Below are 25,394 nucleotides of genomic sequence, written 5' to 3' on the forward strand. Positions count from 1 at the left end.
CTATTCCGCCAACAGGAGACGCTATTCTGACCGTTCACCAGTGCCATCTGGTGGGAAAAGGGTGGAACTGCACATGTAAATGTGCAATTTAATTTGGCAAATGGTGAATGAAGGTGTCTGTCCCCTTTAACCCAGACTAAAAGGAAATTAAATGCTGTTCATATCCCCCGTCATAAGAGAAAACAAAGCACAATAAATCCTTACATTACGGAAACGCTAAAACAGTAAAAAGAACACTATAATTATCCACAGATTTAAAATCAGTACAACTTAGATATTCAGAAATATCCAGCCCTTGTGAAAGTGCAAACTTCATGATTATAATTCACAACGCAAATAAAATCGAGCTACTTAATTTAGAAAGTGCGTAAAATGTAAATGTTTACAGTGTCCATTCTGGGAGAGCCGTCTCTGGGGAGTTTTGCCAACTGCCCAACAGCGGGGATGATGAGACTTCAATTCAAAAGGCGGTTTAGACTCTTATTCACAATAGACTGGGGTTTCTGGGAGGTGTTGCATTTACGGGGGTGGGCGGGAGAGGGCCCCTGGTGGGGTAACATTATTTACAGAGGGTCCCTAGGGAGTGTGTCACTATTTGCAGAGTGTCCGGGGAGTGTATCATTATTTGCAGAGGGTCCTGGGGAGTGTATCATTATTTGCAGAGGGTCCTGGGGAGCGTGTCATTATTTGCAGCGGGTCCTGGGGAGTGTATCATTATTTGCAGAGGGTCCTGGGGAGTGTATCATTACTTGCAGAGGGTCCCTGAGGAGTGTGTCGTTATTTGCAGAGGGTCCTGGGGAGTGTATCATTATTTGCAGCGGGTCCTGGGGAGTGTATCATTATTTGCAGAGGGTCCTGGGGAGTGTATCATTATTTGCAGAGGGTCCTGGGGAGTGTATCATTACTTGCAGAGGGTCCCTGAGGAGTGTGTCGTTATTTGCAGAGGGTCCTGGGGAATACGTCATTATTTTCAGGGGGTCCTGGGGAATGTGTCATTATTTGCAGAGGGTCCCTGGGGAATATGTTAATATTTGCAGAGGGTCCCGGGGAGAGTGTCAATATTGGTAGGGTTTCCCCGGGGTGTACAGATATTTCGGGAGGTACTTTAAAAATTGTTTATGTTTTTTAAGAGGGTGCAGTATTTCGTCCAAGACAACAGGGGGCACTGTTGTAGCCCACAATGCCGCCATCTGGTGGCCATGAGATAGAACGACGGGTGGATCATCCCCCCCCCCCCCACAGTAAAATACATCAATCTTCACCCAGTGTTTAAAAAGATCTTCAAATAATTCCTCATTCTATATTCTATTGGAAGACTGCAAAGGTACCAATGTATCTCTCCACTAGCCCATTTCACAGCAATGGACACTGCAACCACAATCTAAACATAAAGTCATTCAGCGGATTTTTAAAATATAAAAGTTCCGCTGACTTAACAGGAAAAAGCAGTTCAGAGATGAAAAATCTTCAATCCTTTCATATGATCAGGTTTCCCTCACCCCCGCCCCTGTCCCTCTTCAAAGGAGTCTGTCTGCAAAGAAAAACACATTCTTTTTAATATAATTATTCAGCGTTTTCATAGAATCATAGAACCCTACAGTGCAGCAGGAGGTCATTGGTCCATGGAATCTGCACTAACCACAATTCCACCCAGGTCCTATCTCCGTAACCCCACATGTTTACCCCGCTAATCCCTTTGACACAAAGGGGCAATTTAGCATGGCCAATCCACCTAACCTGCACATCTTTGGACTGCAGGAGGAAACCGGAGCACCCAGAGGAAACCCACGCAGACACAAGGAGATTGTGTAGACTCTGCACAGTCACCCAAGGCTGGAATCAAACTCAGGTCCCTGGTACTATGAGGCAGCAGTGCTAACCATGGTGCCACCTACACATGGCAATGGCCATTCAGCCCATCACCACAGTACCAGCTTCCATAAGAGCGACTCACCCGCTCCCATAATCTCCAACCCCTCCTCCAGTTAATAATCCGATTCATAAGAACATAAGAACATAAGAAATAGGAGCAGGAGTAGGCCATCTAGCCCTTCGAGCCTGCCCCGCCATTCAATAAGATCATGGCTGATCTGTCGTGGCTCAGTTCCACATTCCCGCCCTCTCCCCATAACCCTTAATCCCCTCTCTTATCAAAAACCCATCAACCCGCGTCTTAAAAATACTTAGCGAGGCAGCCTCCACCACTTCAACAGGCAGAGATTCACCACCCTTTGAGTGAAGAAGTTCCTCCTCAACTCTGTTCTAAACTGCTCCCCCTTTATCTTGAGGCTGTGCCCCCTAGTCCTACTGTCTTTTTTGAGCGGGAAGAGTCTCTCCACCTCTATCCTATCCATCCCATTCATCATCTTATACGTCTCAATGAGATCTCCCCTCATTCTTCTAAACTCCAACGAGTACAAGCCTAGTTTATTCAGCCTCTCCTCATAGCTCAACCCCCTCAACTCCGGTATCAGCCTAGTAAACCTTCTCTGCACTCCCTCCAAGGCCAAAATATCTTTGCGCAGGTGCGGCGCCCAAAATTGCACACAGTACTCCAGCTGCGGCCTCACCAATGCCCTATATAGCCGCAGCAAGACCTCCCTACTTTTATATTCAATCCCCCTCGCTATGAAGGCCAGCATCCCATTTGCCTTCCTGACCACCTGCTGCACCTGCAAGCTGGGTTTTTGCGACTCATGCACAAGGACCCCGAGGTCCCTCTGCACCATCGCCTGCTGCAGTTTTTCGCCATGTAAGTAATAGTCCTTCCTACCATTATTCCCTTCTGCAATCCTCGATTGAATGGCTAGCTCCAGACTCCCAGGCAGTGTGTTGCTAAACCTAATCCCTCACTGGGTTGTGTCTCTGTCAATTCTTTCATCTGTCTCCCTCTGGTTCCCACTTCTTCTAACAATGGGAACAGGACCTCCCTACCCGCTCTGTCCTAGACAACCCTCCACTCCATCACCGGGTTCATTGTTTCCTACTCCTTTACTTTCAGAGACTGAGTCAGAGGAGATAGGAAGATGAGATGGAAAACACTAGGGACCCACCTAGTGAGTGATTCACATGACCAGAGGGACATTGTCAGCAACAGTGACTGGGAGGGAGGAGCCACTTCCTTTCCAGATTGGAGTCTTGCTGTTCTTCTCATCCCTGTGGGCAGCAGGAGACAGTAAGGAAGAGAAAAAGGTGAGTTTCAGAAAAACACAACACAAGATGGTTCCCATAGTCTGCACACAACTTGCAGCCACTGTGCAACAAGCAAAGTCTCAGAGTGAACTTGCCTTGACATACCAGCGTACAATGCACCCACCTACCCACCACCCATAGACCCAGAGAAAGCCTTGACTCAATCTGGAATCTCCCATAACCACGAGATGACTGAAACTCTGTACATCCATTCGAGGACTTGTTTTTAGAGTGAGGTCACTGTTGTAATGTCTGGGATGTGGCAGCTAGTTCGTACAAAGCAAAATCCCACAAATAGCAACATGATACTGACCCTGATCATCACAGTCGTGATATCCTCCAGCCCCTACAACCATCCCTAAGTCTGTAATCTCCTCTAGCCCCTACACCCGTCCATATTTCTGTAACCTCCTCCAACTCTCTCCTATTCCTGTAAGCTCCTCCAACCCCCTACAACCTTCCCTATCTCTGTAACCTCCTCCAGCCCCCTACAACCCTCCCTATCTCTGTACTTCCAACAGCCCTCCCTATCTCTGTAATCTCCTCCAGCCCCTTCACCCCCTCCGATCTCTGTTACCTCCTATAGCTCTCCATATCTCTGTACTTCCTACAGCCTCTATAATGCTCCCTATCTCTGTAACCTCCTCCAGTGCTCTACAACGCTCCCTATCTCCATAACCTCCTCCAGCCCCTACAACGCTCCCTATCTCTGTAACCTCCCACCCCCACCTCCCTGTGTCCTGGGGCCAATAACACAGAGAAAGGCAGCGATCTGGGCCATTTCCTAAATGTCAGCAATGAGCTGATTTTGGAGATGTCCAAGGCTCTGGTCAGACAAGGCATGGGAGGAATGTAACGGATGGAGGTTTTTGTTGTACTCACAGAAGTTGCATCCCCTTCAGGTTTCTCTTCTTGGCTTTGCACTTGTAGGCAATAATTCCCAGCAGCACCAGGAAAAGAACGCCAGCTGGTATGGCAATGGCCAGAATCAGGTTCATCTCACTCAGCTGTAATGAGCTCAGAGGTTCTGAGGGAGGAGAGAGAGAGAGAGAAAGTTCTGTAACTACAAGGGGCAGGTGAGATTAAACAATAACCCCACCAGTGGTATGTCAACAGGATGTTAACTGGACACAGCCAAGTTGTAACTACCAGAGCAGGTCAGAGGCTGGGAATCCTGCGGTGAGTAACTCATCTCTTGACTCTCCGCAAAGCCATCTACAAGGACACAAGTCAGGAGTGTGATGGAATACTCCCCACTTGCCTGGATGGGTGCAGCTCCAACAACACTCGAGAAGCTTGACACCATCCAGGACAAAGCAGCCCCGCTTGAACGACATGCTAACCACAAACACTCACTCCCTCCACCCCCCACGCACAGTGACAGCCGTGTGTACCATCTACAAGATGCACTGCAGCATCTCACCAAGGCTCCTTAGGCAGCACCTTCCAAACCCACCACCGCTACCATCTAGATGGACAAGAGCAGCAGATACCTGGGAACACCCCCACCTGGAGGTTCCCCTCTTGAGTCACGCACCATCCCGACTTGGAAATATATTGGCCGTTCCTTCACTGTCACTGGGTCAAAACCCTGGGACTGCCCCTCTGACAGCACCGTGGGTGTACCTACATCTCCGGGACTTTTTTAAAATTCATTTGTGTGAAACAGGCATAGCTGATAGGCCAACATTTATTGTTCATCCCTAACTGCCCTTGAAAAGTGGGCAGCATTTCATTGTGGGTCAATCCACGGTGCTGTTAAGGAGGGAATTCCAGGATTTTATTGCAGTGGCTTCAAGATGACAGCTCACCCATCACTTTCTCAAGGGGCAATTAGGGATGGGCAATAAATGCTGGACCCAGCCAGCAATGCCCACATCCTGTGAAATAATAAGAAACAGCATCAGATGACTTCCAAGATTGTTGGGGACAAGGGAGGGGGTTTAAGAAATATGGAAGGGGGGAGTGATGTGAGGCTCTTGTAATCCCATCATAAAATGAGGGAGGCAAAACTCTCCCATGGGGAGCAAGATTGGCCAATGGTTTGCCATAGAACCCTTGCACTGAAGGGCTAGTGAAATAGCAGAGTGGGGAACGTACATGAGGATATTGTCAAACTTGCAGGATTGACACCAAATTTGATTAGACTAGATCTGGGATTACTGCATGCAGTTCTGGTCATCATATTATTGAAAGGGCACAGAGACACTGATGAGGGTGCAGAGAAGATTTACATGTTTGATACCAAAAATGTGTGGGAATTCATATCAGGAAAGGACTGACAGGCGGGAGATCTTCTCTCTTGGGAAAAGAAGGCTGAGGACGTGATCTGACTGAGGTCTTCAAAATTCAGAAAGGTTTTGACTGATTGGATGTGGAGAGAATGTTTTCTGTTGTTGGAGAGAACAGAACTAGGATACCTCCCTGTGAGACAGTCACTAAAAAATCTACTGAGGAATTCACAAGAAACTTCTTTCCCCAGGGACTGGGGAGAATGTGGGACTTGATCCCATGGGGAGTGGGGAGAATGTGTGACTCACTCTCATGGGGAGTGAGGAGAATGGGGGACCCACTCCCATGGGGAGTGAGGAGAATGAGGGACCCACTCCCATGGGGAGTGAGGAGAATGAGGGACCCACTCCCATGGGGAGTGAGGAGAATGAGGGACCCACTCCCATGGGGAGTGAGGAGAATGGGGGACCCACTCCCATGGGGAGTGAGGAGAATGAGGGACCCACTCCCATGGGGAGTGAGGAGAATGAGGGACCCACTCCCATGGGGAGTGAGGAGAATGAGGGACCCACTCCCATGGACCATGAGGCGAATGTGGGGCTCGTGCCCACAGGTTGTGGAGAAAATGTGGGACTTGCGCCTACAGATAGTGGAGAGAATGCAGGATTCGCTCCCACAGGGAGCGGTCGAAGTGAATAACATTTAAGTGGGAATGTGGATAAACACATGAAGGTGAAAAGCATAGACAGATATGGCAATAGCATAGACAGATATGGTGGGAGGAGGCATGAATGGAGCATAAACATCAGTATGGAGGGATTGGGCCGAATGGACTGTTTCTGTGCTGTTTGTCTTGTGTCACACAAATCTACATAATGAAACTGAATGGACTGGGTGCTGACCATGTTACATTGGAGGGTCAGTGAGAGGAGATAAATAGTGCAGTAAGGTTCATGGTTGGTAGAATGACAGCACCCAACTGGAGAATTATTTCACCATATTAACAACAGGAATAGAGACAAGATGAATCAATTTAAATCGTCTCACCTTCCACAACTTCAATCAGAACAGATTTGGACTGGGACAGGCTGGGGATTGAAGGGTGAATGGCTTGACAGGTATAAATTCCCCCCTGTTCTGGGGTGATCTTCACAATCCTCAGGTTGCTGGTTGGGTAAATCCAATCATTGCCCTGTAAGAATGAGGTTAAATTTCATTTAGATTCCAGTCTGTAACTCACTCCCAGGTACCTGTTATTCTATAAATAAACCACCCCAACCCATCATTTAGATTCCAGTCTGTAACTCACTCCCAGGTATCTGTTATTCTATAAATAAACCACCCCAAATCCATCAATTAGATTCCAGTCTGTAATTCATCCCCGAGTATCTGTTATTCTGTATATAAATTAGGGAAATTAGGAGAGCCAGAAGGGGTCATGAGAAGACCTTGGCGGGTAAGATTGAGGAGAATCCCAAGGCCTTCTATAAATATGTGAAAGGTAAAAGGATGAGAAGAGAAGGGATAGGACCTATAAAAGGTGAAGGGGGAAAGGTCTGTGTGGAACCAGAAGAAATGGCAGAGGTGCTTAATGAGTACTTTGCCTCAGTATTCACGGTGGAAGCTGATCTGGGAGATTTTGCTACGGATTTGCAGCAGATGGAAAAGATTGAGTATGTGGATATTAAGGAGGAGGATGTGTTAGAACTTTTGAATTCTATCAAGATAGATAAGTCGCCAGGACCAGATGGGATGTACCCCAGGATACTGTGGGAGGCGAGGGAAGTGATTGCAGAGCCCCTGGCGATGATCTTTGCGTCGTCAATGGAGACGGGAGAGGTTCCGGAAGATTGGAGGATTGCGGATGTAGTCCCTATTTTCAAGAAAGGGAACAGAGATAGCCCGGGAAATTACCGACCGGTGAGTCTGTCCTCAGTGGTTGATAAGCTGATGGAGAGGCTTCTGAGGGACAAGATTTACGAGCATTTGGAGAGGTTTGACATGATCAGAAATAGTCAGCATGGATTTGTCAAGGGCAGGTCGTGCCTTACGAGCCTAGTTGAGTTCTTCGATAACGTGACTGAACACATTGACGAAGGAAGTGCCGTGGACGTGGTGTACATGGACTTCAGCAAGGCGTTTGATAAGGTCCCCCATGCAAGACTTCTTGAGAAGGTGAGAGGGCATGGGATCCAAGGGCCTTTGGCCTTGTGGATTCAGAACTGGCTTGCCTGCAGAAGGCAGAGAGTGGTTGTGGATGGGTCTTTTTCTGAATGGAGGTCAGTCACCAGTGGAGTGCCCCAGGGATCTGTTCTAGGACCCTTGCTGTTTGTCATTTTCATAAATGACCTGGATGAGGAAGTGGAGGGATGGGTTAGTAAGTTCGCCGATGACACGAAGGTCAGTGGTGTTGTGGATGGTCTGGAAGGATGTCAAAAGTTGCAGCAGGACATAAATAGGATGCAGGACTGGGCGGTGAAGTGGCAGATGGACTTCAATGCGGATAAATGCGTAGTCGTCCATTTTGGCAGAACCAACGGGATGAACGAGTACACTATCAAGGGCAGGAGTCTTAGTAGTGTTGAAGAGCAGAAGGATTTTGGGATCCGGGTCCACAGGACTCTTAAATCAGCCTCGCAGGTGGAAGAGGTGGTCAAGAAGGCGTATGGTGTACTGGCCTTCATTAATCGAGGGATTGAGTTTAGGAGTCGAGAGGTAATGTTGCGACTTTATAAGACCCTTGTCAGGCCTCATTTGGAGTACTGTGCGCAGTTCTGGTCGCCTCACTATAGGAAAGACGTAGAAGCTATTGAAAGGGTACAGAGGAGATTTACAAGGATGTTGCCTGGATTGGGAGGCATGCCTTATGAAGTTAGGTTGAGGGAGCTGGGTCTCTTTTCCCTGGAGAGACGAAGGTTGAGAGGCGACCTGATAGAAGTTTATAAAATGTTGAGAGGAATAGATAGGGTGGATTCTCAGAGGCTATTTCCCCGGGTTGAAATGGTCGCTTCGAGAGGACACAGATTTAAGGTGCAGGGAGGCAAGTACAGAACTGATGTTAGGGGTAAGTTTTTCACTCAGAGGGTGGTGAGTGAATGGAATCGGCTGCCGTCAGTGGTGGTGGAGGCGAACTCACTGGGGTCTTTTAAAAGACTTCTGGATGAGTATATGGGGTTTTATGGGATTGGGGGTTATAGATAGGTCTATAGATTGGTAGGTGTTGATGTGATCGGCGCAACTCGTGGGCCGAAGGGCCTGTTTGTGCTGTAGTGTTCTATGTTCTATGTTCTATGTTCTATAAACTGCCCTGAACTCCTCGATTAGATTCCAGTCTGTAACTCACTCCCAGGTATCTGTTATTCTATATATAAACCACCCCAAACCCCTCAATTAGATTCCAATCTGTAATTCATCCCCGGGTATCTGTTATTCTATATATAAACAACTCTGAGCCCCTCAATTAGATTCCAGTCTGTAACTCACTCCCGGGTCTCTGTTATTCTATGTATAAACCACTCCGAACCCCTCGATTAGATTGCAGTCCGTAACTCACTCCCGGGTATCTGTTATTCTATACGTAAACCAGCCTGAACCCCTCAATTAGATTCTAGTCTGCAACTCACTCCCAGATATCGGTTATAGAAACATGCAGTATATAAAGAGGCCATTTGGCCCATCAAGTCTGCACTGACCATAATCCCACCCAGTCCCTATACCCCTAACACCATGAATTTAACCTAGCTAGTCCCCTGACACTAAGGGGCAATTTAGCATGGCCAATCCACCTAGCCCGCACACCTTTAGGTGGGAGGAAACCGGAGTACCTGGAGGAAACCCACGCAGACATGGGGGGAACATGCAAACTCTACACAGACGGTGACCCAAGCTGGGAGTTGAACCTGGGTCCCTGGCACTGTGAGGCAGCAGTGCTAACTACTGTGCTACCGTGCCATCCTTACCTGTTCTTCTATATATATAAACCATATTGAACTTCTTGATTAGATTCCAGTCTGCAATTCACTCCTGGATATCTGTTTTTCTCTGTATAAACACCTGAACCCCTCGATTAGATTCCAGTCTGTAACTCATCTCAGATATCTGTCATTCTATATTGAAAACAGCCAAACCCACCCCAATTAGATTCCAGCCTGTCCCCATCAAACATTCACAGGACAGCTACAGCACGGGGTTAGATACAAAGTAAAGCTCCCTCTACACTGTCCCCCATCAAACACTCCCAGGACAGGTACAGCATGGGGTTAGATACAGAGTAAAGCTCCCTCTACACTGTCCCCATCAAACGCTCCCAGGACAGATACAACATGGGGTTAGATACAGAGTAAAGCTCCCTCTACGCTGTCCCCCATCAAACACTCCTGGGTCAGGTACAGCACGGGGTTAGATACAGAGTATAGCTCCCTCTGCACTGTCCCCATCAAACACTCCCAGGACAGGTACAGCACGGGGTTAGATACAGAGTAAAGCTACCTCTACACTGTCCCCCATCAAACACTCCCAGGACGGGTACAGCACGGGGTTAGATACAGAGTAAAGCTCCCTCTACACTGTCCCCATCAAACACTCCCAGGACAGGTACAGTACAGGGTTAGATAGAGAGTAAAGCTACCTCTACACTGTCCCCCATCAAACACTCCCAGGACAGGTACAGTACAGAGTTAGATAGAGAGTAAAGCTCCTATCAATTCCCAGAATGCACCTCCGAGCTAAGAGTCACTCCACCCTTTCACTACTACCCATATCAGCCAATACTCTAATCTCTCAAAGTGGGATGACGAGTTTATTGTCAAAACTTAATGTTTCCAGGCTCCAAGCCAGTGAGGTGAATCTGTCCCAGTTCATCTTACATAGAATCATTGATTAAACATTATTGGGTAAAGGTCGTCAGGAGCAGGAGCCGAGTGCTGCTGTCAAAGTCCAAAGGTTAACATGAGCAAGATCCGTTTTCCTGGTTCCTCTGTTTGCTGCCAACTGCCTCAGTAAATCCACACAGAGAGCATTATGTACAATTCTGGTATTATGTTGGAGAAGGATATGGAGGCACTGGAGACAGTGTAGTGCTGATTTACAAGGCTGACACAAGGAATATGTGGGATTATTTATATGGAATGGAGTAACCATCTCTTTTTTCTTGAGAAAAGAAGGATGAGGGGGTGACCTGTTTGAGGTCTTTAAAATTCTGAAACTGTTTTACAGATTGCACAGAGAGTGAATGTTTCCTCTTTTGGGAGCGACCAAAACTAGGGACCACCAACATGCAATAGACACTCATAAATCCAACGGGGAATTCAGGAGGAACTTCTTTACTCAGAGAATGCAGGGAATGTGGCACTGGCTCCCATGGGGAGTGGGGAGAATGTGGGACTCGCTCCCACGGGGAGTGGGGAGAATGTGGGACTCGCTCCCACGGGGAGTGGGGAGAATGTGGGACTCGCTCCCACAGGGAGTGGGGAGAATGTGGGACTCGCTCCCACGAATAGTGGTTGAGGTGAATAGTATTGATGTATTTAAAGGGGAAACTGGATAAATACATAGTGGACCAAATGAGCTGTATGCCTTAATGACTGATATAGTAAGTAATGCTCTGAGATAGTTTACACAAGCACTGTGAGGTCTCAGTAAATCTTCCATACCTTCCTGTTCCACTGGTAGATCGGTGGTTCAGAGGATGAGGCGCAACATTTCAGCTCAATATCTTTTCCACGTAGAACTCTCACAACTCGTGGGTCCCTCATGTAACGACTAAAGATGCTCCCAGGCTCGGAGATCGATATTCCATTAAGATCTTTAAAAACAAAAAAAAACAGATTGCCTGGAATTAAAATAGCAGAGGGGGATTCAGATGCAGGGACTGGAGACTGCGAGAGAGTGAGAGAGACAGACAGAGAGAGTTAGAGAGACAGTGGAGAAAGGACAAAGAGAGAAAGAAAGATAGAGGAGTGAGTCAGAGGGGAGAAGTAAAGATAGAGTTTCAGAGAGAGAAAAACAAAGACACAGAGAAAGAGAGAGACAGAGAGAGACAGAGAGCGAGAGGGACAGAGAGAGAAAGAGAGACAGAGAGAAACAGAGAGAGAGCGAGACAGAGAGAGTGAGACAGACAGAGAGAGAGAGACAGACAGAGAGAGAATGAGAGAGACAGAGAGACAAAGAGAGATTCAAAGAGAGAGACAGAGAGAAGACAGAGAGACAAAGAGAGAGAGACGAGAAAGGCAGAGAGGGAGACAGAGAGGGAGACAGAGAGGGAGACAGAGAGGGAGGGAAAGACAGAGTTGGGAGAAAGGGAGAGACAAAGAGGGAGAGAAGAAGAAAAAGCGAGAGATGGAGAGAGAAGGAGAGACAGACAGACAGACAGAGAGACAGGCAGAGAGACAGGCAGAGAGGTGAAGGGGTTTAATGAGAGAATCCTGGAGCTCGAGGCCCCAGAGATCTGATGGTATAATCAGCAATGGTGGAATGATAGGAATCGGGGGGAATCAAGAGGCCAGAATTGGGGGAGCACCGATATTTCAGGGAGTTTCACGGCTAGAGATTACAGAAATAAGTGGGAAAACAACACGACAGAGGGATTTGAAAACAAGGATGGGAATTTTTAAATTAAGCCGTTACTTAACCCAGGAATCGATGTAAGTCAGTCAGCCCAGGGTATTAGGTGAGGTGGGACTAAGTGCTGAGTTAGGACCTGGGCGGCTCAGCAATTATAAACTTGAAGTTAACAGAGGGTAGAGAGTGGGACCTTGGCCAGGAGTGAGAAAGAATATTCGAGTCTGGAGTATGTTTGAGGATCTAAAGCAGATGAACTGAGGCAGGGGCTGAGGTCCAGTGATGTTATCCAGCTGGAACTAGATGGTTTTAGTGATGGTGTGAATGTGAGAGAGAGTGCAAGTGTGAGTGTATGTGTGTGAGAGAGAGTGAGTGTCTGAGAGTGTGTGTGTGAGTGTGTGTGTGTGAGAGAGAGTGAGTGTCTGAGAGTGCGAGTGTGTGTGAGTGTGTGAGCATGTGTGTGTGTGAGAGAGAGTGTGTGTGTGTGTGTGTGTGTGTGTGTGTGTGTATGTGTGTGCGTGTGTGTGTGTGAGAGAGTGTGTGCGCGATGCCGGAAGGTCAGTTTAGAGTCTAAGATGACACAAAGGTGCACAAATAGCCTGTTCTTGCCTCAGATAGTTGCTGCAAGGGCTGGGGGGGTGGGTTGTTGGACTGGAGGCTTGGTGGCCAGAGGGAGAGCGGGTAGAGGGTCGGCGGTGGGGGAGGGGTTGGAGGGTCAGTGGCGAGGAGAGAGAATGGAGGGTCAATGGTGAGGGGAGGGAGTGGAGGGTCAGTGGCGGGGGGAGGAGGGTCAGTGCAAGAGGGGGTGGAGGGTCAGTGCGAGAGGGGGTGGAGGGTCAGTGGCGAGGGAGGGAGGAGGGTCAGTGTGAGGGGGGATGAGGGTCAGTGGCGAGGGGGGGGTGAGGGTCAGTGGTGAGGGAGGGAGGAGGGTCAGTGGCGAGGGGGGGGTGAGGGTCAGTGGTGAGGGAGGGAGGAGGGTCAGTGGTGGGGGGGATGAGGGTCAGTGGCGAGGGGGGGATGAGGGTCAGTGGCGAGGGGGGGATGAGGGTCAATGGCGAGGGGGGGATGAGGGTCAATGGCGAGGGGGGATGAGGGTCAATGGCGAGGGGGGGATGAGGGTCAGTGGTGAGGGGGGGATGAGGGTCAATGGCGAGGGGGGGATGAGGGTCAATGGCGAGGGGGAAGGGTCAGAGGTGAGGAGGGAAGGGTCAGTGGCGAGGGGGGAGGGTGAGTGGCGAGGGGGGAGGGAGAGTTAGTGGTGAGGGAACAGAGTATTTCTTGAGTGAGGAGAGTGGCAGTTGTGAAGTCCAAGCAAGAACGGAAGGGGAAACAGAAAGGGAAAGAATTGGTAGAGGAAAGATAGAGAGGGAAGTCAAGAAGGCATACGGCATGCTTGCCTTCATCGGCCGGGGCATTGAGTTTAAAAATTGGCAAGTCATGTTGCGGCTTTATAGAACCTTAGTTAGGCTGCACTTGGAAGATAGTGTTCAATTCTGGTCGCCACACTACCAGAAGGATGTGGAGGCTTTGGAAAGGGTACAGAAAAATTTACCAGGATGGTGCCTGGTATGGAGGGCATTAGCAATGAGGAGAGGTTGGAGAAACTTGGTTTGTTCTCACTGGAATGACGGAGATTGAGGGGAGACCTGACAGAAGTCTACAAGATTATGAGAGGCATGGACAGAGTGGATAGTCAGAAGCTTTTTCCCAGGGTGGAAGAGTCAATTACTAGTGGGAACAGATTTAAGGTGCGTGGGGGCAAGGTTTAAAGGCGTTGTATGAGGCAAGTTTTTTTTTACACAGAGGCTGATGGGTGCCTGGAACCCGCTGCCGGGGGAGGTAGTGGAAGCAGATATGATAGTGAGTTTAAAGGGGCATCTGAACAAATATATGACTAGGATGAGACAGAGGGATATGGTTCCCAGAAGGGTAGGGGGTTTTAGTTAAGTCAGGCAGTGTGGTCGGTGCTGGCTTGGAGAGCCGAAGGGCCTGTTCCTGCGCTGTAATTTTCTTTGTTCTTTGATGCAAAGTTTGGAAAAGGGCAATAAATTTGCATCACTTACATTGAAGAGGGACAGTCAGGTTTTCAGAAGCAAAGAGACTGTCAGATCCATTGGCAATGCATCGATAGGGGCCAGCATGCCACTTGTACATGTGCTTGATTCGGAGAGACAGCTCCCCGTTGTCCCTGGTTACGTTAAAGTTATAATACCAGCAGCGAAATGAGGTTGTGATGTCGACATTGAACCAGGTTCTTAACCACTGCAAGGCAGCAGACGGGAAAGATAACATTAGACAGTTTCACTGAAGTCAATTTGCTAAATTGAATTTCAGCTAGACACACTGAACAGATACAATTTGACATTTCCTTTCACCTCTATTAATTATTTATTAATGATTATCAAGTTGAAGGATATTAGTGCTGGGAATATAATACAGGCACTCAGAGTAAAACACTCCCAGGGCAGATAGCGAATTAATTAGCAACAGAGTAAAGTTCCCACTGTGCTGTACTCATCAAACACTCCCAGGATAGGTCCAGCATGGAGTTAGATGCAGAGTAAAGCTCCCTCTACACTGTCCCCATCAAACACTCCCAGGACAGGGACAGCACAGGGTTAGATACAGAGTAAAGCTCCCTCTACACTGTCCCCAACAAACACTCCCAGGGCAGTTACAGCACGGGGTTAGATACAGAATAAAGTTCCCTCTTCACTGTCCCCATCAAACACTCCCAGGATAGGGACAGCATGGGATTAGATACAGAATAAATTTACCCCTTCTCACAGTGTCCCAACCTTGTTTCCCTCATGTAGAAAATACCCTTCTCTCTGACGTATGTCTATGGCTGCGTTACTGATAGCGAAACAGGTATCTGCCCTTTCAGTTCCGCAAGCCTGTGGTATATTTACAGGCTACCCTTACCATAGGTTTTTTTCCCTTCACACTGTGTCTTATGGGACTCTTCAATAAGACATTATTTTGTGAAAGGACACAAATAATGTAGAAACTCACTTTGTGGTACATTTGGAATTTGGCTTGAGACATATCTGCTCCATCACCAACACACTGCAAGGTTACATCACTTCCTTCCACAATTGGGCCACTTGGCTCCTTAATCACCACTCGCAATCTCTCTGCAAATTCAACAACAGAAATGTCACACATTCCATCTTCGAAGCTTATTTCCTTGGATTCACGAGAACACACAGATCTGGTTTGGGGACATATTCTCATACTCCTTCCATCTGTGTTTAAAAGGAATACATCTGAATGGTAAGAAGTTACAAACAGTGGAGATCCAAAGAGACTTTGGGGGTCCCAAAAATGTCATGAAAATAATGAAAAGTCAAAGGGAATGCTGGCCTTTCTGCCTTGAGGACTAGAATGCTTGTGGGGTGGGGGGGTAAAAGTCATGCTTTAGTTATACAAAGCCCTGGTTAGACCACGCCCACAGCCTTTATGAACAGTTCCCACTCCCACGCCTCTGGAAGGATATATTGTCCGTAAAAGGAGTGAAGTGTGAAATCACTATCATGATGCTAGGACTCCATAGGTTAGACCATGAGAAAATAGCCAGAATTCCCCGAACTCACCCGTGGCTGGGCTGCTCCGGTCCCGCTGCTATGAATGGTACTTTGGCCGAGCACCAAATTCTCCATTCTCGCTGACAGTGGGTCATGCAGGATCAGAGAATCCCAGCCAGGATTTCTTGTAAGGTTAAGGGGGTGATTTGATCAAAGTATTCAAGACACAATGGGTGGAATTGTCTTGTCCTGTCTGCCTGGGAAATTCTAGCCGGGCAGATACAGACCCATTGATCTCAGGCGGGATTTCCCAGCTTTGTAGTGAACGCAGTTGGAGAAATCCTGCTCGTACTGTTGTAGCATGCTCTTTGATGTGTTGGAGCATGGCATCACCAGAAGGAAGTTGAATGCAAGTTCGTCCATTGATCCCACCATGCTGTGTATTATAATGAAATAAAAGTGCCAATTGCTCAGAAAGGGTTGTGTAAAAGGGTTCATTTATTTAAACTAAGAACAAGAGTATACTTGAAGCTTGAAGGTATTCCATAGCAAAGCCGTGCTACACACTCTGCTAGCATAGAAGTAATACTAAAACTGGGTTGGAGTAACTTTCTTCTAGAGGTATTATGCTGCAATCCCTTAAAGGCACATTGCAACATTGAGGGTAACAGATAGGATCAGTAGGGGGAAAAACTATTCCCTGTGGTGCATACAAGGGCAAGGGCACATAGGCTTGATTCGAATCCTCAGGGTATGAGGAACAATATTAGGAGTGCTCCCAAAGAGAGATGAGTCATGTTGCTTCACGATACAGCAACTGGAATGAAATTGCAACATAAATTACGGTTGCAAGAGAATGCACCATAATTATAGACCAGCTTGTCTAACCTCACTGAATTAAATTTCTTTTTAAATAACAACAATGCTTGTTTGAAATCAGAGGAAAGCCATTGGCTGGGCTCCATTCCTGCTTCCTAATAACTATCAAAAGCATAATCGAAATACCAACATGGAGCCATCTAGATCGAACAGGAAATTCTTTGCAGTTCAATCAACAGATGTTTCAGTTCTAGACTGCATTGTGCACTGCTTAAAGCTGAGATCAAGCAGACATCCGCAATTGCCACAATCTCCTACTGATAAGAAAAATACCCAATTTCACGCCTGGGCCCATCACCCCTGGGATTGAAGCTTGAGTCCAGCTCAACGCTCTGGGCCACAAGCCTCCTTTCAGCTCGAGTGCGTACAAGCGCAAACAGCATGAGTGTTTAACTTGCCCAGAGGCACTTATTTAGGAAATAGAATTAATGCGCAGATCCAGTAGGAGCTGGTTTTTAATGATGGCTTCAATATATTGTTGGGGTAAAAAATGCACGTTTGATTTAGGGAAGGAAAAGAAAGGTGCTGGGGTTGGGGGGGTGGGGTTGTTGGTTTGAAAGAGAGATGAAGGATGAGAGAAGGAAGGAATTGCAATTATATGACACTTTTCACAGCCGTCTATGATCAATTCAGTCCTCCCCAAGCAAGGCCACCATTGGTAAATGAGGCCTCTTGGCACGGTAGGTAGCGTCTCTGGGTTCGAGTTCCACTCCAGGAATTGATGGCCAAGGAAGGTGCATTGATTAATGTGGCAAATCTATAAACTCTTCCAAGCACATGCCAGTGGCAAGTGGCAAGTATAGAAAGGATACCAGGTCAGTGAAGGAAGTAATGTTCAAACCTCTCCTATCACAATCCAGAGTACGACATGTATGTAAAATTGCACGTTGCCATGACAACTTAAAGCGGCCCCCCCCGACCCCTCCCCTCCCCTCCCCACACCCTTTCCGCCACCTCACCTTTCCAATTCAAGGGTTTAAGAGCCCTAACTCAATGAACTTTATCCTCACCCGAGCTAAATCCACCAGGGAAAAGAATTCTGCACTAATGAAACCACAGTAAAATCATAACCTGCCCTGGATAGCATGGTGGCACAGTGGTTAGCACTGCTGCCTCACAGCATCAGGGACTAGGGTTCGATTCCCTGCTTGGGTCACTGTTTGTGAGGAGTCTGCACTTTCTCTCCGTGTCTGTGTGGGTTTCTTCCAGGTGCTCCGGTTTCCTCTCTCAGTCTGAAAGATGTGCTGGTTAGGGTGCATTGGCTGTGCTAAATTCACCCTCAGTGTAACCTGAACAGGTGCCAGAATGTGGTGATCAGGGGATATTCACAGTAACTTCACTGCAGTGTTAATGTAAGCCTACATGTGATTAATAAATAAAATAAACATTTTATTGTTGCCTCAGTGTCTATCTTGGTTACGTGGCTAAGGCTGCAAAGCTGCCTGCCCTATGATTGGACCAGCAGCATGAAGGACCCACTTCCCTTAATTAGCCTCCTTGCAGCTTCCCCCAGAACCCCCCCTCTCTCCACCCTTGTTCCCTCTCTTCGATGCTGGGGGTCCCTGGAAATATCCGCTGGGGCCAGAGGTCAATGGGCACTGCAAGGACTGGGGGTGCTTCATCATCCCATCCAAACCACATTTTGCGTTAATGTTTTAAGCTCCTTCTGAGATTCCGATTGTTTTGATGCAGTATCCCTTTAAGGGGCTGATTTTCAATTTACCTCTCAGTTGTTGATTTTCTTTGTTCAGTTACCCAAAAGAAGCATTCCCTTCCCTCCCCACCCCACCCCTGCCTCCCTCATTTCTTGATTGCCTCCTCCTAGCAATAGGGTGGCACAGTGGTTAGCAGGGCTGCCTCACAGTGCTCGAGACCCGGTTTGATTCCCAGCTTGGTTCACTGTCTGTGTGAAGTTTGTATGTTCTCCCCGTGTCTGCGTGGGTTTCACAGGTGTGCCGGTTAGATTGATTGGCCATGCTAAATTGCCCCTTAAGGTCAGGGGAATTAGTGGTAAATGCAGTGGGGTTATGGGGGTAGGGCCTGGGTGGGATAGTGGTCAGTGCAGTCTCGATGGGCCGAATGACCTCCTTCTGCACGGTAGGATTCTTTGATTATCACTGGGGAAAGTGCCAACTTCCTCCTGCAGCAACCTGAAAACTGCTCAACGTTGGCACTCACCTCTGCTCTAGAAAAATCCTGCCCAAGACTGACAGCAGCTTCAGACCCAAACTCAGCTCTCATGCACCCCCCCAACCAGCCCCTCCTCCCCCACCCACCCTCCAGTCAAAGGCTGCCAATGGCAGATACTCAAAAGTAAACAGAAAACATTAGCATCTGTCCATAGCAAAAGAGGTAAGTCTTGCTTACCCTCTCGCCCTGAAAAAAACTTTTAGCTTTTCAAAAGGGTTTGAGGAAAGGTAATATGGAATAACTTGAAAGTCGTGTCTGGCAACAAGTCTGAGCAACAACAATAACACAAAAATAAAATCAAGTTTGGCAACATGTCAAGACATGAGAGTGACTCACTTCTGAAATGTGCTACATGTTTTGAAGACACGTATTGCTTTGTTCATTTTGGGATTATTTAAGATGCGTATTTATCACCAGAAGATCGCAAAGGACTGTGTTTTCCTAAAAGTGAATGATTCTTCTTCATTCCTCAATGGCCATCCCTCTCCCCACCCCCACCCCCTTCACTGCAACACTTACAGGCTGCGACAAAATGGCTTCCCTTCGATCCAACAGGGAGAGGTTTAAGCTGGGGATAGAGTTCCTGAGAGTGTGGCAGTGCGCCAATCTCTTTCACACGGGCCCATTCTTTAATCTCAGCAGGTTCATCTGATGTAGTTGCATCTCAGGTGAGGCTAACCATGTCCACAGTTAAATCCATCCATACGTATTGCCTAAAGGAAGGTTCATGGCTGGAAAGGGTGGGGGTGGAACGGGGGGGGGGATATTGTGGGGGGAGGGGAATGGAATGGGAGTGGGGGGAGGGGAATGGAATGGGAGTGGGGGGAGGGGAATGGAATGGGAGTGGGGGGAGGGGAATGGAATGGGAGTGGGGGGAGGGGAAGGGGGGCGGAATGGGGGGGTGGGAATGGGGGCGGAATGGGTGGGAGGGCGGTGGGAGGGGAATGGGGATGGGGGGGCGGGAATGGGGGTGGGTGGAGGGGAATGGGGGTGGGGGTGCGGAATGGGGGTGGGGGTGGGTGGGGGTGCGGAATGAGGGCGGGGGTGGGTGGGGGGGCGGTGGGGGCAAGGTTATGATCATTGTACGCCAGGGCAGGATTCACTTCCCCCCTCCACCCACCTCCCCACTGCAGTGTGATTTCCAGAACCAGACACCTACAATTCCACAACGGATAGGGTGTTTTGTGCGGCTCACCCATTCCGTCCTCAGGAAACCCACCACACAGGGTTTTGCCTTCGGCAGGAGCAGAAGATTTTGCCAGCGGGAAGGGCCGGGAAATCCCAATCCCAGGATTTGGGTCAAACTAACGGCATCCGATATGATTGGGATGGCAATAGTGCTCTGTGAGTTTGGGACTGAGCATCATGGGCTTGAGTCCTATGACAGGATGTTGACACCAAAATCTCAGCAGTCAGGGAGAGCTGTGGGACAGAATTCTCTGACCGTTCATGCCTCACTGCCGGTGCCAGCGTAGACGGAGAATTTGACGCTCAGTCAAGCTTCCACTCACAGCAGCGGGACTGGAGAATCCCAGCCACTGGTGAGGTTGCAGAATTTTGGCTGTCATCTTTCAGGTGAGATGCTAAAACAAGGCTGGATGTAAAAGATTGGCATGCACTCTCTCGAAGACAAAGCAGGGGTCTTGGCCAATATTTAGCCCTCAATCCACATCAAACACAAATAACTTATCTGGTCATTCTCACATTGGTGTTGGTGGGAGTTTGCTGTGCGCAAAATGAAACAATAACCACACTTCAGAATGACTTCAGTGACTGAAAAGAGCTGGGGGGGGGGGTGGTGATCTTAAAAGACGCTACATAAATGCAAGTCTTTATTTAATTATCTCCCTAGTTAGAGGGCAGTGGACACTGCAGTACCTCTCCAATCAACAATTCACCACATCCAGGCTAGACTTTCTAGCCTGCAAGGATTGGTTTCAGGAGTTACCTCCTAACATTCAGGCAAATTTCCCAGTTCACATTGAGAGCTGGCTCATTTATGGGCTCACTCAATCCAAGATTGGAAAATCCCACCCGAAGTCAACGGACATTTCCATTGTCCGCCCCTCACCTGTTCCGATTCCAGGGGGGTAGAAACATGAAGGAAATGTGTTCAACTTGAACATTGCTGTAGGAACAGGAAGTGAACACAAATAAATATTCTGACTCCTGTGGAATTACATCTTGAGTGATTGCTATCTATTGACCTGGTGTCATTGAGAAAGCGACAATATATTGATGGGGTGCACACACGATTCACTGGGTCTAACTCCCTCTAATTAACTTCACATTCACCACTGTCACAATGTGTCAGTGTAGGTTTCTTCTGGTTCCCTCCCACAGTCCAAAAGATGGGCTGATTAGCTGCATTGTCCATGCTAAATTATCCCTCAATGTACCGCAACAGGCACCAGAGTGTGGCAACAAAGGAATTTTCACAGTAGCTTAATCGCAGTGTTAAAGTAAGCCTCCCATCTATTGACTCCTACACTGCCTCGGCAAAGCAGCCAGCATGATCAAGGACCCAATGCACTCCAAACATTCTCTCTTCTACCTTCTTCTATCGGGAAAAAGATATGAAAGTCTATGGTCACGTACCAATCGACTCAAGAAGTTTCTTCCCTGCTGCCATCAGACTTTTGAATGAATCTATCTTGCATTAAGTTGATCTTTTTCTACACCCTAGCTATGATTGTAACGCTACATTCTGCACGCTCTCTATGATCGGTACGCTTTGTTTGTACAGCGTGTAAGAAACAATACTTTTCACCGTATACATGTGACAATAATAAATTAAATCACTTGTGACACTAATAAATAAACTTCTAAAATTTTAAACACTGAGTTAACGCAGTCTGATCAAGGCTCTTGCTGAGATATTAGTTAACCTTTCTGTTTCACTGGATTCCAGTCAACAGATCAAGTTGACCTTGCAATTTCCGACATTTTATGACTGTGTTTCAGCTCGCCAGCATTTGACGGTTGCATTTAATGCTCAGTTGTCTTTGCTCTTGCTGCTTTCGGTCTCTCTCCCAACCAAAGAGACCTCAAATGTTATCATCAACAAATTCGTTCCACCCCCACCTCCCCCCAGGCGTGGAATCATTAGCAATATTCCTTACCAATATTGATTTTCAGGTACACAAAGCTTTCTTTCCTGCAGGGATCAGGGTTTAGATGGTGAAACATAAAGCAAGGAAATTTGAGAGTTCGCCTCCAGGTTTTAACTTACCATTCAGAACCACTTGGAAACAAATGCAAACCACCAAGAAGAACTGGGTGCAACGCATTTTCGAAGTTGTTTTCAGATGAATGTCACCACCGTTCGTGACTCTATTCCGAACTCTAGCTGTACACAACTCTTATCTGTTCATCTGAAGGAGGCGGGGAGATCATATTTTAATTTTGTTCCGGGTTTGGTGGTGATATTAAATGATTTGTGTAATACACTTGTGTATTTTTTGATGCGGTGGTCAGCTTCTATTGAAGGAATTATTCCAGGAAATATATTTTTTTTTCCTTCCACCCACTCCCCCCACAACAAAACTTTCATTTTTTGGGCTACGATTTATATTTAATTGTCAGTCACTTCCTGAAACTCTCCACCAATGCTGTTATTAAGAGTGAGGTGACGCCGCCTGTTACTGAGTGAAAGGAGTGCTGTCACCTTGTGTTTCGGTGTTGCTCTCCTGTGTAAAAGTTGCCAGGTATACGAGGGGGATTTCCAAGCTTGGGTAAGAGCGTCGCTTCTGTGTGTCGATGGCATCGGGACAGCTTTCAAACAGTGAAAAAAAAACATGCACATCGGAGAAACCCGACAGTGCAGAAGAGGACATTCGGTCCATCGAGTCTGCACTAACTCTCTGATGCAGCATTTTACCCAGGCTCTTTCCCCAGATTTCCCATGTCTAATTCACCTAACCAGCACATCTTTCGGTACTAAAAGACAACTTAGCAAGGCCAATCCACCTAACCTGCACAACTTTGGACACTAAGGGGCAATTTACCATGACCAATCCACCTAATCTGCACATCTTTGGACATTAAGGGGCAATTTAGCATAGTCAATGCACCTAACCTACACATCTTGGAACACTAAGGGGCAATTCAGCATAGCCAATCCACCTAACCTATTCATTTTGGGACACTAAGGGGCAATTTAGCATGGCCAATCTGCCTAACCTGCACTCCTTTGGACACTGAGGGACAATTTAGTATGGCCAATCCACCTAACCTACACATCTTTAGACGTTAAGGGGCAATTAGGCATGGCCAGTTCACCTAACCTACACATTTTGGAGCGCTAAGGAGCAATTCAGAATGGCCATTCCACACGACCTGTGCATTTTTTGGACTGTGGGAAGAAACTGGAGTACCCAGAGGAAACCCATGCAGGCACCAGGAGAATGTGCAAACTCCATACAGTCACCTGAGGCAGGAATCAAGCACAGATCCCTGGCATGGCAAGGCAGTGGTGCTAACCACTGTGCCACCCTTACAGAGAGCCGCAATCACCCTTCAAAATTTTATTGGGACAATATCTCCTTTCCCACAGTTATATTACAAAACTTACCATAACAATTCTGATTACCAAGTCATTTCTTAAATTGTGACACAATGAATAGGTTACTCACTTCCATCAATATTCCCATGTGATGCTTTTTCCTTCATCATATTTTCTTGGATAGAATTGTACCATCAGCCACCATTAATGACAGACCTGCTTCCCCCCACCCCCCTCCACCTCTCAAAATTTTGATTTGTTTACTTATTTTGTTGGAGGGAAACACTTATTTTGAAATGAAACGTCCGGAGCATCTGATAGCTCGACTCCCCTATCAATTCCCTTAAAGAACTTTTTGAACTATCTTCAACTCTATTCCCCTTTCTGGTAGATTCTGAGGGAACATCACTGCTATGGTTTTAACAGACATTTATTTTCTTGGTGCTGTCTGTCCTGCCATTGTTATTTGTTTTTCATTTAGTTTCCAGCAAGGGAGGCAATGACTTAGAGGTATTATTGCTAGATTACTAATCCAGAAAGTCAACCATATTCTGGGGACCCAGGTTCAAATCCCGCCATGGCAGATGATGGAATTTGAACTCAATAAAAAATTTCTGGAATTAAGAATCTGCTGATGACCATGAAACGATTGTTGGAAAAAAACATCTGGGTCCCTAATGCCCTTTAGGAAAGGAAATCTGCCATCCTTACCTGGCCTAGCCTACATGAGACTCCAGAGCCAAGCAATGTGGCTGACTCTCAACTGGCCTCCAAGAGCAACTAGAGATGGGCAATAAATGCTGGACCAGTGACCAATGCCTGTGTCCCACGAATGAATAAAAAAAAAGTCAGCCCAAATATGTGCCACCTTGTTACAATGGGAACATTTCAGCATCCGAAGGTGACTTTTGCCCCCAGTATTTGCCTTTCTGATGAGGTGAAATTTCTTGACCAGTCCAAACTGACCCTTTTCTTCTTTGGCTACCTATCCTCCTTTCACCTTCCCATCCTCTCTCCTTCTCAGGTTTATAAGGATGGCGGAAGAATGTTTTTGTCTATGGACTAGCTCATAATCTGTGCTGCCTGTCTAACGATTTTAACCCTTAGTTCTTCAACATGGGTCCAAACAATTAAAGGATGTAAATCTTGAAATTCTTCAAAGAGTTACTTCCCTCGGAGCTTCAAAGATTCATAGAAATTTACAACACAAACGGAGGCTATTTGGACTATCATGTCCAAACTGGTCAACAAAGATCTGACTACACTGATCCCATTCTCCAGTACTTAGTCCATAGCACTGGAGGTCACGGCACTGCAAGTGAATATCTAAAAACTTCTTAAATGTTACAAGAGTTTCTGACTCAACCACCCTTTCAAGCAGTGAGTTCCAGACTCCCACCACCGACACCTCAGGGACTGCAACGGTTCAAGAAGGCAGCTCACCACCACCTTCTGAAGAACAACTAGGGATGGGCAGTAAATGCTGGCCTAGCCAGAGACGTCCACATCCTATAAATAAACAAAATAACACTGTTGTGCCTGCTGCACAGTCTGTTTTAACCCTTGTACGGTGGACAAAGAATTGAAAGTAGACTTCTTGTTAGTACAACAATATTTATTTAAACAATCAATCATCACCCACCCAACAAACAATAAGTTATCTTACAGAAATACTAAAGTTCAAGTCTAATACTAGACCTTGACTTAACTTTGTGTGGCTGGTAAATACCCAAGCAGATATTGGCCTTTATCTGTGTGCTGGTCTCTGTAGTCTTCTGCATGGTCTGGTCCTTTTGTCTGGTCTGGCACTCTGGCTCTGGTCTTCCTTCCTTCTCAGGTGTGGTGACTCTTCTTGTGCTGGGGTCATTGCTGGTTATGATCACCATTGTTATAGCTCGTTCATGGGGTCAGAGAGAGAGAGCTTCTTCTATTGTGCACCACCTTTTATCTCTCCTTGGTTTCGTGTCCTTTTTGGGTGGTCTCCTGATTCTCGTCAATCAATCGATCAGGGCTTGATTAGCCTGATCGATAAGAGTCCAATCAGTTGCTGCCACAATGATCTCTGGGTGTATACCCAACAGTCATTCCTGTGAATAAACTCCAAAGGTTCGGGGCAACACAGGGGTCTTGGAACGACAAACATGAAATATGAGTGATTAGATTTGATTCACTGCCTGAACAGTATTAATCTCCTTACTTGACAGGGGGTGTCAATATATTTGAAACAGTTCAAAGAAGATTAGGATGTGGAGGTGCTGGCGTTGGATTGAGGTGGGAGCAGTAAGAAGTCTCGCAACACCAAGTTAGAGTCC

At 47.2% G+C, this 25,394-nt stretch overlaps 1 protein-coding gene across 1 annotated transcript; it reads right to left on the reverse strand.

Annotated features, from left to right (window-relative positions):
• Positions 1 to 1,301: 1,301 nt before the first annotated feature.
• Positions 1,302 to 21,966, reverse strand: LOC145337600 (cell surface glycoprotein MUC18). The gene is made up of 8 exons (XM_080182393.1): positions 21,811 to 21,966; positions 14,998 to 15,119; positions 14,046 to 14,244; positions 11,076 to 11,227; positions 6,472 to 6,616; positions 4,075 to 4,219; positions 3,054 to 3,156; positions 1,302 to 1,531 (listed from the first exon to the last, which is right to left on the reverse strand). Exons 1-7 carry the CDS (start codon positions 21,866 to 21,868, stop codon positions 3,066 to 3,068), a joined length of 912 nt encoding a protein of 303 aa, XP_080038519.1. The 5' UTR covers positions 21,869 to 21,966; the 3' UTR covers positions 1,302 to 1,531; positions 3,054 to 3,065.
• Between the last annotated feature and the right edge of the window lie 3,428 nt (positions 21,967 to 25,394).

The sequence above is a fragment of the Carcharhinus amblyrhynchos genome, unplaced genomic scaffold, assembly GCF_965287045.1.
Source record: "Carcharhinus amblyrhynchos unplaced genomic scaffold, sCarAmb.v2.hapA scaffold_53, whole genome shotgun sequence".
NCBI lineage: Eukaryota > Metazoa > Chordata > Chondrichthyes > Carcharhiniformes > Carcharhinidae > Carcharhinus > Carcharhinus amblyrhynchos.